We start from the raw sequence: 17,805 nt of genomic DNA, 5'->3' as shown, positions 1-17,805 counted from the left end.
TGTTTAAATAATACCCTTACTTAGCAAATCATATCAACAGAAAGGCCCACCTGCGGTCGAGCGGTAAAGTCGCTCAATACAGGTAGTTCGGCCCGAGGTTCCAATCCCGCAAGCAGGCTGGGTAATTTCATGGTTTTCCCCGTGTGTTATGTGTATACGAGCCAGTTTCACTTAGTCCTCCACTAAGGCAGATAGCCCTAGTGTGCTTTGCCGTGATCTCAATAAACCAAACCATATCAACAGAAAAAAAGTATAATGTGTCAGTAGTATAATAATCGCTGTGTATGACAATATGAATAACTAATATTTGATTAACCTTCTTATGATGGGAAAACTAGCCATCAGTTTGTCACTTAAAAAAATGACAGGTAGGTACTTTTTATGTTATAATTATCAGTTTCTTCAGATTCTCAGCAGTACATTCATGTACATATCTCTCTTGTTTCTTAATTTTCATATTTATATATGATTTATTTTCATTAGTTTTATTCACATTTTTATATTCCATCTTAAAGGCAACAAAACCTAAGCCAATAATTACAAATATTTGCAACCAGCTACTTTATCTTACATATAAATACTAATATTTGTATGATAAAATGGATATTACTAAGATACAATTAAAAATAAATATTAGCAAGTACAAAACTTTCATTTTGTTGGTTTGACCTATAAGAATGCACTCATCTTGGTTAAATTATTTTAGAGCTTTTGTATGAATGTATAAATATGTAAATGAAGTTTTTGAGCTCCTTATTTAGGAGATAAAATAACATTCATATTAGTAATTTACAGTATTAGTTATTGCTGTAACAGTATCAGCTTGTGTAAGAATGCTATAAAAGTAGTAAATTAATACCGTGATAAATGTTATTCAAAAACTTTCATTTCACTGGCCAATAAGAATGCAGTCATTTTATCGTGTCTAATTATTTGAAAGCTTTTTTATACACCTGAATATAAAAATATGTTAACAAAGTTTTTAAATTTCGTATTTATGAGAATGTTCTTTCATATGTAAATGCTGTTATGACAGTAGTAAATTATTAACCTTAATACTAGTCCCTCATCTTGTGAATAAAAAATTCAAAAACTTCACATACATTTTTTTTTTTTTTTTTTTTTTTTTAAACATTTAGACACAGAAGGAAACTTTCATATTATTCAGTCATGATGCATACATTCTTGAAGTTGAACAAGCGAAAAGAAAATTTTGAATAGCATTTATCTATCACTAATATCCTAGATATAGTTCAACTTATGTACTGCATAATAGATACTTTTAACAAATATACAATTATTAATAAATATTAATATTATTTTACAATGTTTGAACAATGGTTTTATATGATGAATCATTTGAAGTTACTGCTGGCCTCTTGATTTGCTTTATTTAACTTCAATTCAAGACTGAAATCACAAATGAAGTTTTGTTTAATGGCTTGTTAAACAGATCAGTGTTTTCATTTTGATTATTGCATATCATTTTCATGCATAAACTTTGATTTCTTCCAAACAGCAACAGCATTAAACACACATGATTATGATAAAATATTTGCAATCATTTTCAAATACAGTACAAAGTCCGAAATCCGGATTTGTCTGGTCTTCAGCGATACCGGATTTGGGATTTTTCCGGATTAATATTTATTTGTTTACCTTATTAAACATTTCTTTCAATGTAAGTTGTTTAAGTTGCTTTGTTTTTTGTGCTAATACTTTCTCTTTAATTCTGTAGACAGACTTTAATCTCTTGTTCAGTTACATTTTGAAGTCCTGTATCTGCTATTTTGAGAATTCCAACTAACTTGTCAATCAATTATCTTGTTTTCAGTCGTTTCTCTGTCACTTTCTTAACTATCGTTAGCAGTTTTTTCTGGATCTAGAACCATACTATAGATTTTGCCTTTCATGAATTGATTGATGATTGAGAAGCATTGAATGAAAAATTTCTTTTATATAACCTTCATTTAATACCGCTTCTCCACATTTCTTTACAAAATCCGTTAATTGGAAAATTTCACCTTTGTTTTGCGATATCCGAAAACCTTTAAAATTAGCGGCCGTCATCATCAAATTTAGCTATCCTTCACTATACATATTTGGCTATGCATCATGAGCTTAGCGACTAATGATAAGTTGCTCTGTTAAATTTTCTTTTGTGTCTATTGCTCACTGAGACAATTAAGCCTGAATTATAATAGTTTCGTTACTTATTATATTTGTCTATTTCTTGCACATGCTTATGGCTTATCAGAGTTCTGAGTAAATAAATTCCCACCATATACTTAAGCCTTACTGAGAGCCGGCACTAGATATGTTACTGCCTGATGCCTCTGTGGGTCCTAAATTCTCCGACTCAATGCGGCCAAACGAATGCCTTTGTGGGTCCTAAATTCTCCGACTCAATGCGGCCAAACGAGCCCTGGCTCTGTTTCTGGGTTTATTTGAATAACAAATCAGTTATTCTTAATTCAAATAGCACTAAATATAATCCTTGGGTCTATGAATATCATCAACAAAATCTATTTTTAACATATGGAAAGAAAGTTTTGGTAAATTTTTCCTCGTCAAAATTTCTTAGCGCATTTAACTTAAATTTGTAATCATCGCCAGGTGTAATGTCAACCATAAAAGGTCAACATACTCCTTTATTATTCAATTATTAACACATAAAAAAATTGTTTAGGCATCACTACATGAGTCATTACTCAATTTGTCATGTTTTGATAAATATGTGGTGATGAAAGGAAAGTATAATAAATAATGATTCACCGGGTTGGCATCAGATCAATGATGTATCTATGTGGAATGTTTGGGTTTGAGATGTATGCCAAGCCCACACGCAACAACAGAGCCAAATTACTGATCGTACAAATTTATGCTAAAATAATTGTTTCCTCAATAACAAGGTATTTTATTTAGTGTCGAAGTGAAATTAAGAATCGGGACACTCCAGGTGTTTTATTATACATGGAGGGGGGGAATCAAATGTGCAAGCGTAAAGCCTACGAAAAACTGTGGTAGTGGTTAGATCATTCCGGATAATGGACGTCCGGATTTCGGACTTTGTGCTGTGCAGATATGGCATAAAATAGATATATTTGGTTCTTTGTTTTGATACATTGCAGTATTTATATCTGCAAAAATCTCTTCTTTTAAACCTAAACACAAAAATTGTCAATTCAGCATTTATCCAACAAGACTGGATCACAAATACTTACTTATCATTGATACACTAAACTGCTTTAGTAAACAACAATTTCAAATATACACGCACACTTGCATATTAAGATATGCAATTAAGATAGTTCTCATGTGCAAATTCACTGCATTTCCCATGAATAATAACCAACCAGCTATTTTTAACTATTACTTTGTATAACAAAATGAAATAAATGGGCTTCTCAAATGTGGTGATGAAAGGAAAGTATAGTCTTATAGTATTCTCAAATGTCACACATATATCGTGAAAATTATGAACATGAAAAGATTAATTAATATACTATGGAAAGTAAATCTAACCTGTTAAACATACTAAGCATTAATATTCTAAATATAATTACCATCTATTGCAAAACATCTAATCTAAGCATACATGAAAAATGTAATGACTTTTAAGTACAATAGCACATCAAAAATCTAGATTGCATTAAGAAATTTAATAATAAAGGCAGATAACAGCATGCTGATCACTTAAGTATTTTCTCTTACATAATAACTAATAAATAGCAAGAACTATGAGACATTTTATATTCTCATCTCCCTCCATACCATTATATTTCAGTTGAACTAAATAGCTCAATCACAGTACGATACTTCTTATAGTATGTGTACTCATGATAAAGTAGACTATACATTATACTATTTTATATATATATATCAAGCACACAATATCATACATAATTACTAATATATTATGTACCCATTTAATACAGCAGTGCACTACATATACACTTATAAACTCTACTCAGTGTTGTAATACGATCTTTCTAAAGCCTATGAAATTAAGGGATTCTGTCTTTTTAGCTTACTACATAAGAGATGAATGATAAGTGACATAATGTACTTCCTGAAGCACAGCACAATACACTTTTGCAAAGGATAATTGAAATGAGAATCATTCATTTTCTTAACACTACAACAATCCCCCCTAAATACCATAACAATACTAAGGTCTATTATAGCAAAAAATAGCACAACAAGAATAGCAGACTACTAAAGGCGAAATTTCACAGGAAAACGCAGAAATACTCCCAATTAAAAAATATAATGCATTATGAGCCACAGTCCCCTAACAACATATTTACGGCTAGCAAGCTTAGATATAAGTTTCTGTTAACAGACAACACACATAATTTTATGCAATGATAATTACTATGCCCATTACAGTTACAATGGTTAGAAATGAGGTAGCAGATGCAAGATTACTGTAGAAAAACATCATTAGGCATGTTTGAACAGTAGTATTACATCATATTATGTTCTACTGTCATTTTTTATGTAATTGCAAAATTAAAATTAAACAGTTTTAATCCTCCGCCCCACCCAGGATATTGAATTCGGAAGTAACACTTTTTTCTGACAATCAACTCATTTCACATATGAATTACAAAATTTACATTATTGGTATATACTACACTTCTGCTTGTTCATCCTTTCAGATAAAAATAAAATATAAATGTAAAACAAAAACTAAAGAAAAACTGATTCCGATGAATAACTTAAACATTTAATTATGCTTTCTAAAGAAATATTTCACCATTAGCAGAGTTTCCCAAGAATTTTTTAATAGAAATTATATTTATGCAAGAAAAAAGAAAATAAAAAAATCTGACAATATGATGCCCAATTAAATTAAGACTTTGAAAGAATCTACAATAACGGTAACAAAAGATGAAACTAAATAATTTAAACAAAATAAATTTCAGTGACAGCTGATTACAATTTTTAAATGTTTATATGCTAAAATTATTCATGAGTTAAAAAGACTAGAAACTTATCATATGTAAAAGAAAGTGACTACAGGAAAATGAGAATAATAAATGGGATGATATTACAAACTCTAATCAATTAAAACTTGCCAAAATTAAAATATTAACATTGATGAAATTCAGGAATATGACCATATTACACAATTTTATGCAACTACATGTGCATTTGGCATTACCGAAATAGATTTTTAAATTCAACATTTGCACACTACATTCAGTCTTCCCACACACACATCAAAGTTTTCTTTTAAAACAAAAACTTATAAAAATAAAACAAATAAAATTTTAAAAAAATATTAGTCACATACCATATTTCCTTATGTATTCCCCCCCTTTTTTTAATTAATTTTATTGCCCAAAAGTCAACTGGAGAGAATTATATGAGTAATTTAATTTCTCAAGAACCTGGTTATGGTAAAAACATAGCAAATGAGAAGTAGTTGTGTATAAATTATAGCTAGCTATCATAATATTATTTCTTTAAAAGAAACCTCATTTTCAAAAAAATTCACAGTAGTATTAACATTACAATATCTGCTGGATATTAAAGCTAATATCTGGCTCAATAACCATGTGCAGCCCAAAAGCACCTCACACAAACGAGTCTTTACCATAGTTCCCAAGAGGGACACTGAAGAAGAAGGGGTGAACAAACCACCCATATTTTGAAAGATCAAACACATCAGCAGCAGATAAGGCTAAAATGATCTAAAACAAGATGAAATTACATGTTTGAAAAGTATCCTAAGTGTGAGAACACCTGGCACATCTGGAAGGGAAGAATCTGCACAATATATATGTCAAATAACTAACAAGAAGGAAAAATAAAATGGGTAAAATACTAAAACAAAAAAGAAAATATAAACTGACTGCACTAAATGAAACTAAAAATAATAAAAAGAATACAATTTACTGACAAACGAGCCCTCAGAGGGGAAAAACTATGTGTAATGGAGGAAAAGGAAAATTATGCAAATAATTTTTTTAATTTTCAGAACCTAGTGCTAAAAAGGCAATACGGCAATATGCGAGGAAATACAATATTTAACATAATAGCAAGCATGTGCCCAACATTTAGATACCCAGCAAAATAAGATCAGAATATTTACAAGTAATCTGATAACCTCTATTTACCACATCTTAAAAATAAATCATTTTTTGTCCTTTATCCCCCTTCTTAGTATATATATTACCGTGAAAGACCGAAATTGGAGAATGTCGACTTTCACCGGAGAATGTCAACATTCAGCAAATGCGTTGGTGAAAGATCGAATATTGCATTACATTCTTGTACATTCGGACCCTCACCGGTGTATGTCGACAATCACAGATATGCTCTGATGTAGGTCGAAAAGAGAGGAGTATATGTACGTGCTGTCATTGCAAAAGGAAGTGTTCCACAAATAAATTCAGTTGTAAAACCAAGGACCTCTTGTGCAATTCAAAGTGTCCTAATAGTTTAAGTTGTTGCAGTAGATAAGATTTGAATCACATAATTTAGTAACTTTAACTTCTATTATTTTCCTTTCTCATTTTGAATGTACTGTGTGTTTTAAGTTCTTATATTCTTAAGTTCTCATTTTAAGTCTCAAGTGCGTTTTTTTTAGACTGAATTACGGAGAAGAAAATATAATATTCTTATATGTTCAACATTCACCATTAGCACATGGTGAATGTCAACATTTACCGGCATAAGTCAGAAATAAGAGTATTTGGAAAATATTTCGGACATGCACCAAGCGACTATGTGAATGTTGACATTCACAGGTGAAAGTCGACATTCTCCAGATTTCGGTGTTTCACTGTAACATATATACCAAACTGCTACCCCCCTCTAGTTTTATTTTCAAATTGTGCATCCAAATAGTATGTAAACAGAAAAATATTTTATTTCAGTAATCTATACAGTTACACATGAATTTAAGATTTATTACCCTTAGCTAATATATACTACTAATATTTTTGTTTATATATAAATTATTATATTTAATTGATATAAGCTAGGAAAATTTTCAGATGACCTCACTGCACTTAAATGACACCTATCTTTATTTTTCAGCCCTGTTGAGTCACCTGATTTTAAATATGCAGTAACTGGTCTTTTCTGTGAGCCTTTTGCTTCAGTGCAAGTTTAGCAACCTGAGATCAAACAAATTTCACTGTAAGTCATGAACTTTTTCATCTCTTCTGACAACTTTGATTTGAACTGCCTCATTAAAAACATTTCAAAAATCATGTGTTACAATCTAGGTTACTTTATCTAGGTAGTACCCCTTTCCTGTTGTCCCTGCCTAAATTAAAAAATCCTAAAGCATGAAAAAAAAAAATAATAATACTGAAGTACAACAAGCTCCCTAGCTCAAGATTACTAACCAGCCTTTATGGGAAAGGATTTTGGACCCAGATAAAAGAATCATAAATTGAAATTGCATTACAGGTTACAAATCAGATGAAATATCTGTGCATGTGAATGTGTGTGTACACAAAACTAAATGTTTTCACTGAACTGCATTTAAAATAAATTAAGTATTATAATACGAATAAATAAGATAAATTAGTCAGTAAAGATTTTAATCACAGGTATTAAATGCAATGCTTGTTTTGCATATAAGTATTTACATCAAATTTATTTATTTAGATAAAAAAAATCAATCTTTTTTTTGGGGGGGGAGGAGTCTCCTTGACAATCAAACATATCACTTTCCCCTCCTGACATTAAACTCATTACATTAAACTCATCATATGAATTACAGGATCTACATTATTGGAATACTACATTTCTGCTTGTTCACCATTTCAAATCAAAATAAATGTAAAACAAATACTAAAGAAAAAATGATTCCAATCAATAGCTGAAACGTATCTTCCTATAGCTTTTAAATCATGGTTAGCAATGCTCCTAATCAACTGTGCTTTCTAAAGGAATATTTTACCTTTAAGTAAAGTTTTTCAAGAATTTTTTATAGAAATTCGATTTATAGGAGGAAAAAGAAAAGAAAAAATTTTACAATATGATGGCTAATTTAAACTAAGGAAGAAGCTACAATAATGGTATGAAAAGATGAAAACAAATAATTTAAACAAAACTCTAGTCAACTAAAACTTGCCAAATCTAAAATCAATTACTGAAATGAACATTGATGACATTCATTCAAATAAAATATGATGCAGTGGCCCTATTCCCTTCCCTCTAATACATTACTTTCAGCTCGCAAATTACAAATACAAACTTACAATCAAATGCATAATAAATTATGACTAAAAATATTTTTTAACAAACTACAAAATTTGCAACAACTACAGGATGAATTTTTACACTTTTCATATGTAAAACATGCAAATAATTTTTACATTGTCTTGAAAAACATCTCAAAACAATTTATTTGTGTATATACTATATTACATATTAGTGCTGTATTTGAGTTATATGTAGTACAATAGGGGGAAATGGAAAAGTTGTATGGAAGAGCAAGTTATAATTTCCATACATCGTACAAGAATTCTATAGTTCTTGATCACCCATGCATTCTTCAGCATTAAAAAAATGAAAAAAAGCTGCAATGCATAACACATTCTCCCATCCTAGCATATTTTAAGCTAATCTTTTTTAACTGCCATACTTTAACATTTATCAAATCAATTACAATTTAAAATAACATAAACACTTTTGAGAAGGGTTATGATATAAAAAATGGAGAGGGAACTAAAAAATCAGGTGTACATATTTCGAAGAGGGGTTAAAAAATTATTTTTTAGGGGAATTAGGCATGTCTAACTTTTAATGGTATTCTTATCTATGCTTTAGAACATTTTATCTTTTTTATATCACATTTAAATCATATTATGATTATCATAATATAATTTTATTATATCTGAAGGTTTTATCATATTTAAAGTTTTCCCTCTTTATACAAGTGCCATCCAGGAAGTAGATTACGTTTCCGTCTGTGTCCGCTAGGGGCGGGGCTAGCGCGGCCATCTTGGGGTCAGAGCGTTGCGCAGCTCAGTCTGCATCTAGCCGTGCTAGTGAGAGGTTCGTGCTGTGCTCCGTTCAGATACTGTGACGGTTTGAAATGTCTGCGTTAATTGAAAATCCCGCGAGCTGCAAGGTGCGCTCAGTAATAAGGTTTCTGACTGCAAAAAACTGTAAACCGATAGAAATCTATCGGCAGCTTCGTGAAGTGTATGGGGACAACATTATCACTGAAGGTGGAGTGCGTCAGTGGGTCATAAGATTTCAAAATGGCCGAACCAATGTTCACGACGAAGATCGAAGTGGGAGACCCAGCATAGTGACCGCCGAACTTCTCGAAAAAGTCGATGCTAAAGTCTGTGAAAATCGAAATTTCACAATAACGGAACTTTCTTTGAGTTTTCCACAAATTTCGCGAAGTTTGTTGCACGAAATCATCAGCGAAAAGCTTGGTTACCACAAGTTTTGTGCAAGATGGATTCCAAAAATCTTGACAGAGGACCACAAAAATCAGCGAATGGCTGCAGCGTTGAACTTTTTGGACGCTTACCATAAGGATGGTGACTCTTTACTCGATCGCATCGTTACTGGTGACGAAACATGGGTGAAACATGTGAACTGTGAAACGAAATTGCAATCAATGCAGTGGGGGCACACAAGTTCTCCCCAAAAACCCAAGAAATGCATGCAAACAAAGTCGGCAAGGAAGATGATGGCGACTGTTTTTTGGGACAGAAAAGGTGTAATTTTGGTGGACTTCCTGGAAAGAGGCACTACAATAAACTCTCAAAGGTATTGCCAAACTCTCCAAAAACTCAGAAGAGCAATTCAAAACAAGCGCAGAGGAATGTTGAGCTCTAAGATCTTGTTGATTCACGACAACGCCCGGCACCACACGGCAAATGTCACTCATAAAGTTCTTGAATCTTTTAAGTTTCCTCATCCGCCGTACAGTCCCGACCTGGCACCGAGCGACTTCCACCTATTCCCAGCAATGAAGAAGTGGCTGGCTATGCAGCGTTTTGATGACGACGCACAGCTGCAAGAAGAGGTAACGAAGTGGTTGAAGGCGCAGGCGGCCGAATTTTTCGACGAAGGAATTTCCAAGCTCGTACATCGCTACGATAAATGCCTTAATTTGTATGGTGACTGTAGAAAAGTAGTATTTGAGTGTGGCTTTCATCTGTATATAATAAAATTTGTTTCCTATACTTTGTTTATTTTTTTATTCCAAAACGTAATCTACTTTCTGGATAGCCCTCGTACTAAGTAATATCACAGACAAATTATTTTTTAATCTATACTAGGAATCTATCACACAAGGTATGGCAGAAAAGTAATGGAACAAGTTCTAGAAGCTCTGCATTTGAAAATAAATTATATTATGCATATTACAACATTCAAATTTCTTGAGAGCTATGAATTGTCTATGGAACAGCTTATACTCTTGTATCAGTGCTGAAAATCATCCACTGTATCTGCTTTCAAATGATCTGTCACTGAATTCTGAATGTCATTCACCATAACTGTGGTCTTTCCAGTTTTTTTTTTTTTTTTTTTCCCTATTCTTTAAAAAAGGAAACAAATCAGAAGGACTAGGATATAATGTATCATGTGCCAGAAGAATCACCAGTAACTATTCCAGGTAAAAAAATCAGATACAAGACAATGCAGCAACATAGACACTGTCATAGGGGAACATCCATCACTGGACATAAAGAACCATTCTATTTATCCAAACATTTTAATCTCATAATGTTATTACTTTTCAGTTTCTCACTATTTTCCTCTGTTTATGCTATCAAAAACTTTCTAGATCAAAATTTTATTTTTCACACATTTTTAGCAAACTGAATACCTAATATATTGATTAGCCATGCAGTAAATTTTACACAAAATCTGTTTGCAGTATGTAATTCGAAATTTCACTGTTAACATTTCTGCAGTATGCCTCTAATGCAGAGGTGTTCAACCTTTTAGCTTCTCTGGGCCATAATGGAAGAAGAGATACTTTTTTACCATGCAAATTATTTCTAATACAAGCGGCAATTTGTGACTTCAAAATAAGTGAATCATGTAACTGCCTAGGTTCCATTGAAAATTTTTGGATTTACTCAGGTCTGGCCACTAAAAGAAATATTTTAAGCTGAAGTTAAAAAAATTTTAAAGAGAAATGTGCAGGTTTGACTGCATTACTTAAAATTTGCCCAGTGTGTAGTACATATAAAAAGTGCATACACATAAAACTTTTAAGTGAATTAGTGACTCACTTGATTTATATGGCGAGTCACCACTGCACATAATATCTCTTTATACTTTTTTTTTATAATTTTAAAGGTAACATGAAATCACAAAATTAATGTGATATTTGGCCTTAAATTTGAGAAACTAGTGCATCATTGTTGGGTTTGACTGAAGTAATTGCAATTCTTGGAGAGTTCTCAAGGTTTTACTTTTAGTGTACTTGACTCTTGAAAAAAGTTATTCACAATTGTACATGGTGCCAAGTAATGATGACATGAATAATGCATGTTTGTGTATTGTGTTAATATTTGTCTCTGGGTCATAGGACAATCACTTCATGCACAAGCCAAAAGAAGATTTGGAACTGCCACTGCACTTAAAATGCATTTTATTTTGTTCCAATTCACAGCATCAAATAACCTGTCGTCCATGCTGAAAGCCAGCCTCAAACCTCAATTGCAACAGTAAAATGTATCATAGGAGCGAGTTTGCACACGAGTGTTTTGTGCTTCTTTCTTAGGCCACAACATTCCTGCTCTAATAACGCAGTGATAAAAACCACTACAGCCTTGAGAGTATTGGTGAGAAAAAATCATTTGCAACTTGCCTCAGTTCCTAAAATACTCACAATGTTGCTAATGTAATTTTCAAGCAACAGTTTTATTGCTTTTCTCTCACTTCAGCAAATAAAAGTTGGTGAGCAAATACTAGTAAAATGTCTCAGACACCAGTATATTTACAGTGTTGCTAATTACAGTTGTTTTTAGTTACAGTCTCATCACTTTTCTGCCACAGAAATCAAACAACACAAAATACTTCAATACAAAAGCAGATATATATAAAAAAGGACACAATACAGTAGATATTTTTTTCCCATTAAAAATATTACATAAAGAAAGAGAGTGAGAAACAGGGAGAATGAGTGCTTAGGAATAATAAAATAAATAAAAGCTTTGAAATGCACACTGGTTATTTTCGCAAGAATTTCTTATTTATGTACAGATGCTTTCAAGTGCTTACATGGGCAGGAAGATAAATATCATACACAGCACCAGAGTCCAAATCTACCGCATGGAAGCCTTCGGATGAGCCATACACAACCTTTAGTCGAACACCTTCTTCTATTGTCATATCGACTAAGCTAGGCCTATGAGCTAAATCTGTAAATGACTTAAAGGCCATAAATTTATGGTAAGGCTTTGGTGCCCAGGCATATATTTCTATGCTTTCTTTTAAGGCAATCACAAGGAATTTTATTCTTTCATATTTGACTGCAAAATAAAAGAAAACAGAATTAGGAAGCTTACAGTAAAAAAAAAAAAAAAAAAAAAAAAAAAAATCAGAAACCTAATAAATATATCAGCAGAAAGAATGTACTTAAAAGGTTTAGGTCAATGGTCGGCAAAGTGTGGCTCCAGAGCCGCATGTGGCTCTTTGACTCCTTAAGTGTGGCTCTGGTACAAATACAAATGTGTTTGAATATAACCACCCAGCATATCGAAGATCTGAAATTGGTTTCGGCTTTATGAGTTGCAATTGACGAGTCTTGTGACATAAATGATACAGTGCAAATTTCAGTTTTTGTGAGATTTATGTCTCATTCACGCCCTAAAGAAGAACTTTTAGGATTATTGCCACTCAAAGGTGGAGAAGATATCACCAATGCTGTAATTGAGTGTATGGATAACATCATATTCCCCTCGATAAAATTGTCTCGATTTCAACAGATGGGGCCAAAAGTATGACCGGCATAAGAAAAGGGGTTGTCGCTATTTTGAAAGAAAAAATTAATCACGAGATACTTGTTTACCATTGTGTCATTCACCAATAAGTGCTTTGTGCGCAAACATTTCTGGAAGAAATTTGTAAAGTTATGGAATTAGTGATTACCATTATCAACTCCATTTTAGCTAAAGCTCTTAATCATCGCCAATTCAAAGAATTTTTATTTGAAATGGAGAGTGAGTACGCTGATCTTCTGCTTCACAATAAGGTACGTTGGTTATCAAGAGGGAACATTTTAAAACCTTTCGCATCCCTTTTTCCAGAAATTAAAGGATTTCTCCTTGAGAAGGGCGTTCACTATCCAGAACTAGCAGACGATCAGTGGATCCAAAATTTTTATTTCATGGTAGACGTTATGCCTCATCTAAATCAGCTTAATCGTAAATTACAAGAGAAAGGAAACTTAATAATTTTTTTAATGTTAGAAGAAAACGTTCGAAAACAAATTATCCATTTTTGCACAGGATTTTGAAGGGAAACATTGTTTCACTTTCCGAGCCTGTTGAAGCATCGCCAAGAAAATAATTCCTCTATTGATAAACACCATTTTAAAACAGTAATTTTAAATATGAGGGAAGCATTTCTCAGCAGGTTTCAGGAATTTAAAAACAGCAGAGCAACTTTAGCATTTGTCATAAATCCTCTTAATGCTACGATAACCGAGTTAAAATTTTCTCCTTTTGAAATTGACATTGGTAGCTTTGAAGTACAATTGCTGGATTTAAAAAACAAGGAGATATAGCGCTCTAAATTCAAACGTCTTTGTGTTGAATTGGAAATATTGGAGAAGAAAAAAGATCTTAGTTCACATCACAATTGGTCTGCTTTGAATGACCTGGAGAAAGAAGACATGATCATTTTCAACGCTTGGAATAGTATTCCTGATTCTTACGATCAGCTGAAAAAGCTCGCGTTTGCTATTCTTCCCCTTTTCGGTTCTACATATATATGTTGAACAATATTTTTCAAGCATGAACATTATCAAGAGTAAACTGAGAAGTCGCCTTATTGATGAGAACTTGGAATCATGCCTAAAATTTAAAACAAAAACATACAAACCTAACTTACTCAAGCTTTCCACAAGCACATTGTTCGCATTAATAAATATTAAGTATTAAATTTAGTTTTATTTAGTGTAATAAAAGTTTACTAAACAGGCAGATTTGGCTCCCAATTTTTTTTTTAATTGTTCTAATGTTCATATTTGGCTCTTTGGCTAATAAGTTTGCCGACCACTGGTTTAGGTTATCATAAAATAGATATTTTTACATTATATTTATTTCAAAGGCTTAGAATGAAATGCAAATTTCAACATCAGAATAAATAATAAATGTTTATTGATAGATATATTTTTACATTTCGAGGAATGCTCTTTAGAGTGAATGCATAAATTTTATTCATCCGCCCCCCCTGAAAAGAGACATCAAAACTTAAAAACATAACAAAACAGAGTACAATCTGAGAGAAAGATGAAAATAAATATTACATGAATTAAAGACACTTTACTGTTTTTGAACACTTTAAAAAGCATAAAGATACATTCAATTTTTTAAAAATAAAACAATATAAAATGATATTAATTTTAAATTGTTTTGAGTAAAAAAATTAAATAAAAGTATCAATAAATAAAAGCTTGAACATGTTTTACATGCAAATATATTGTTAAACCAATGTTTAGTTTTTGTTCAATTAGTACAGAAAACTGAAATTTAATTGTGTGTTCTAAAGACTAATAGAATAACATCAGAAATTACTCATAACCTGAATTCAAATAAATTTTTTAAATAATATTTTTAGTACCTATTTTGAAATGTACAGCTCCTTGTAAATCTCCTACATTTATCCAGCCACTCCTCTTTTCAATCTAAAATATATTTTTTAAATACTTTTTACTACTTGCAAATTAAAAAAATTCAGTACAGCAGAAGACCAAAAATCTGCTGAAACCTCAAATCCCCAACAGAATTTCAGATGTCAATGATGGTATGTGAATGCCATTATTATTTCGATTCCAGGCTATATTTCATGCTGACTTTAACGCTTGGTGACAATCACTCCCATTTACTACAAAAGTACTTGAATTTTTAACTTTTATTACAACTAGAACTAAAAACGGTACTTCATAACAGAGTGTCCTATATAAACTCGTAATTTTTCTTTCAAGTAATAGGGAAAAAATAAATTTAGAACAATAAAAGAGTGTGTCATATTAAGAAATAATAACTCAATATAATTTGAAAAAATTAATATCCAATACAGGTAAATCTGAAGTTTTAAAAAAGCTACTGTAAACAGATAGACATTTGAAAAATATTTTTAAAAAAAATTATTTCTTACTTACCTTATAATTCATGTTTTCTTTTGTATAAAATTTTAATATATTTTTATTTGTTTTTTATAAAAAAAAAAAGTCAAAAAGAAATTAATATTTTTTATGTGTGTCTCTTCTCCACTTTTTTGTCTCAATCTTCAGTCATGGTTTGGTATCCACAAAATTCTAAAATCTATGTAACCTCATTCTCCAAACAGTGCAAATTTTTGGTCTTCTGTACACACAATGATACATAAAATTTTAGGAAAATATAATAATTCTACTCATAGCTCCTACAGATGTTGGTACATTTAAAAACCTGTATTAATTTTTTATTCTTCAAACTAGTGAAATGTGAGATTATTCCATTCAAATTCAGAAACAGCCCATAAACTTGAAATACAAGGTATGGAAAAATTCTACTTTTGCTTGACGTAAATAATAGTAATGCTCGACGCACTTAAATTAACAGAAAATAGCTTCTCATATTTCCTGCCACTGAACTGGAATTAACAAAACTAATAAATCAAATGTTTACATCTAGCATTGAAAATTTTAAGAAAATTGATTCATCATTTAAAGAATGTTTAGAATATTTTTATCAGAAAATTGGGAATATGTGTCTTCAAATTTTCGACTCAATTTTCAACATGAGATAGCTGCTGTTCAATGAAAAATTTTAGATTTGGTTTGCAGTCGTAAATGGCGGCACATTATAAAATTAAAATGTTAATAAAATATGTGACGGTCAGTCTTTTATTTTACTTTTTTTTTTTTTTTTTTTTTTTTTTTTACTGTGATAACAATCATTTATAATTGTGCTAGATTCTTGATTAACTAGCAAATTATGGTACTTCTCATTAGGTAAAATAAATTAAATTGTGGGTAAATCTGAAAAGCACACAAAATAATAATTATATATTGCAAATCAGGGGCATATATATATATATATATATATATATATATAAGAATTTATCAGAACTTCTACTTTTGTTAAAAAACCAAAGGTTTGATGTAAATTTAAGAACATACACAAAGTGACTATGATTCAAAATGTACAAATAATGACTGAATTAGTTGAAATGTAAGTTAGAGAGCTCTCAAAACTTTGAAAGTTTCAAGATGCCCTTAACCACAATTATAGCAGTGATCTAATTAAAGAAGGGTTTCATTTTTTAAATTTAGATTATTGAGTGATTTTGAATGACCTAGTGGATAATCTAAAAGCAAAAGAGCTTGGGAAGTTAATGTGTGAAACTGTTTTATGAAATAAAAAGTTAATGTGTGAAAAGTTACTGTTAGTGAGCCTTAAAAAGAGAACCAATTCAGTTGAGTGAATGGTTCTGCTCTGATCCCATAAAAAGAGTGGTTTTTGCCTACCAATAGAAATTTAAGAATCTGATCTATAAATATAACAGATGACTGGTGTTTGTAATACATCCACAATGAACGAATTGGTTGATTTGTAGGCTTCATAAGCGCAGGTTCAAGACGAGATCATGATAACATGCTCGCGATTTCTTTTTCGCAAGGCTTGCATGCCTCTACATTATAAATTTAAAGACATGTTAATTAAACATGTTGCTTCTATAGCAAGATACAACATACAACCCTAAGTCTCTTGAAAAATTATATCATACTATAAATGAGAATATAGCTAGCAAAGAAATAAAATACTATACATTGTAATTAAATGCACAACAAATTTTAGCTTCTAATAATTAAGATTTAAAAAAAAAAGAAATGATACTTGCTTCTACACTTACCCCATCTGTACGTAATATTTTACTCTTCAGCCAGGAGAGATAATAGACTCGTACACGACACTTTTTGCCTGATATTGTGACAAGAATATTTTGACCTTCAAGAACTTCCATTTGTTGAAACTTTCTTCTGGAAATTAGTTGATACACTTTTCCCTGGCCACTGCGATCAAGCAGCATAAGGCCATTTTCAGTACCAATTAATAGATTTACACCTGCAAAGCAATAATTAAATTAATATTATTGTATTGTATAAGTCACAAAAGAAATCAGATATAATTTTGATCAACAGAAAATAATTTGTAAGTAAAAAAACACTACTCTGTATACATTACAAAAACTATACTATGTCTCGAATCTTTTTGCTGCATTCACGAAACATTCATTCAGCGTTAAATTTCAGGTGATCAAAATGACTAAACTTTATGGTATGGTTAATAAAAAATATAAAAAATGTTATTTACAAATGAATAAGAAGGGGTTTTTTTAATGTAGTAAAACTTCGTTGCTTTTAATTCAAAATATTTATAGGAGTTAAAAGGTTAATTTAATAGCAATATATCAAAATTGGTATTAAAAATGGCCTACATAGCTGATAATAAAATGCTGTCATTTAAATCCTAGAGATGGCATAACCAATGTTAGGATTAGAGAAACAATTTTCCAATAATTCCAAGTTTTGTTGCACTCAAAACCTTATTTGACTTTAAAAAAAAACTGCATGTATGAACTGCA

The 17,805-nt window shown here is 31.2% G+C and overlaps 1 protein-coding gene across 6 annotated transcripts in view; it reads right to left on the bottom strand.

The window, feature by feature from the left end:
- The window catches only part of LOC118193286 (serine/threonine-protein kinase mig-15-like), a 275,103-nt gene that overhangs the window by 26,397 nt on the left and 230,901 nt on the right, over positions 1 to 17,805 (bottom strand). For 5 of the 6 annotated variants that reach the window (XM_085816123.1, XM_085816122.1, XM_085816119.1 and 2 more), the window contains 3 exons: positions 17,062 to 17,285; positions 14,797 to 14,860; positions 12,232 to 12,482 (listed from right to left, as the gene is read on the bottom strand). In XM_085816123.1, the coding sequence (XP_085672249.1) occupies positions 12,232 to 12,482; positions 14,797 to 14,860; positions 17,062 to 17,285 (539 nt within the window). The remainder of the gene's footprint in view (positions 1 to 12,231; positions 12,483 to 14,796; positions 14,861 to 17,061; positions 17,286 to 17,805) is intronic. The other variant, XM_085816120.1, reaches the window with a different exon arrangement.

Source organism: Stegodyphus dumicola, chromosome 4, assembly GCF_044657685.1.
Source record: "Stegodyphus dumicola isolate Sdum_Otavi_A_Nest chromosome 4, ASM4465768v1".
Taxonomy (NCBI): Eukaryota; Metazoa; Arthropoda; class Arachnida; order Araneae; family Eresidae; genus Stegodyphus; species Stegodyphus dumicola.
Note: the sequence above shows the minus strand (reverse complement) of the source record. Positions and strands in the feature narration are given on the sequence as shown.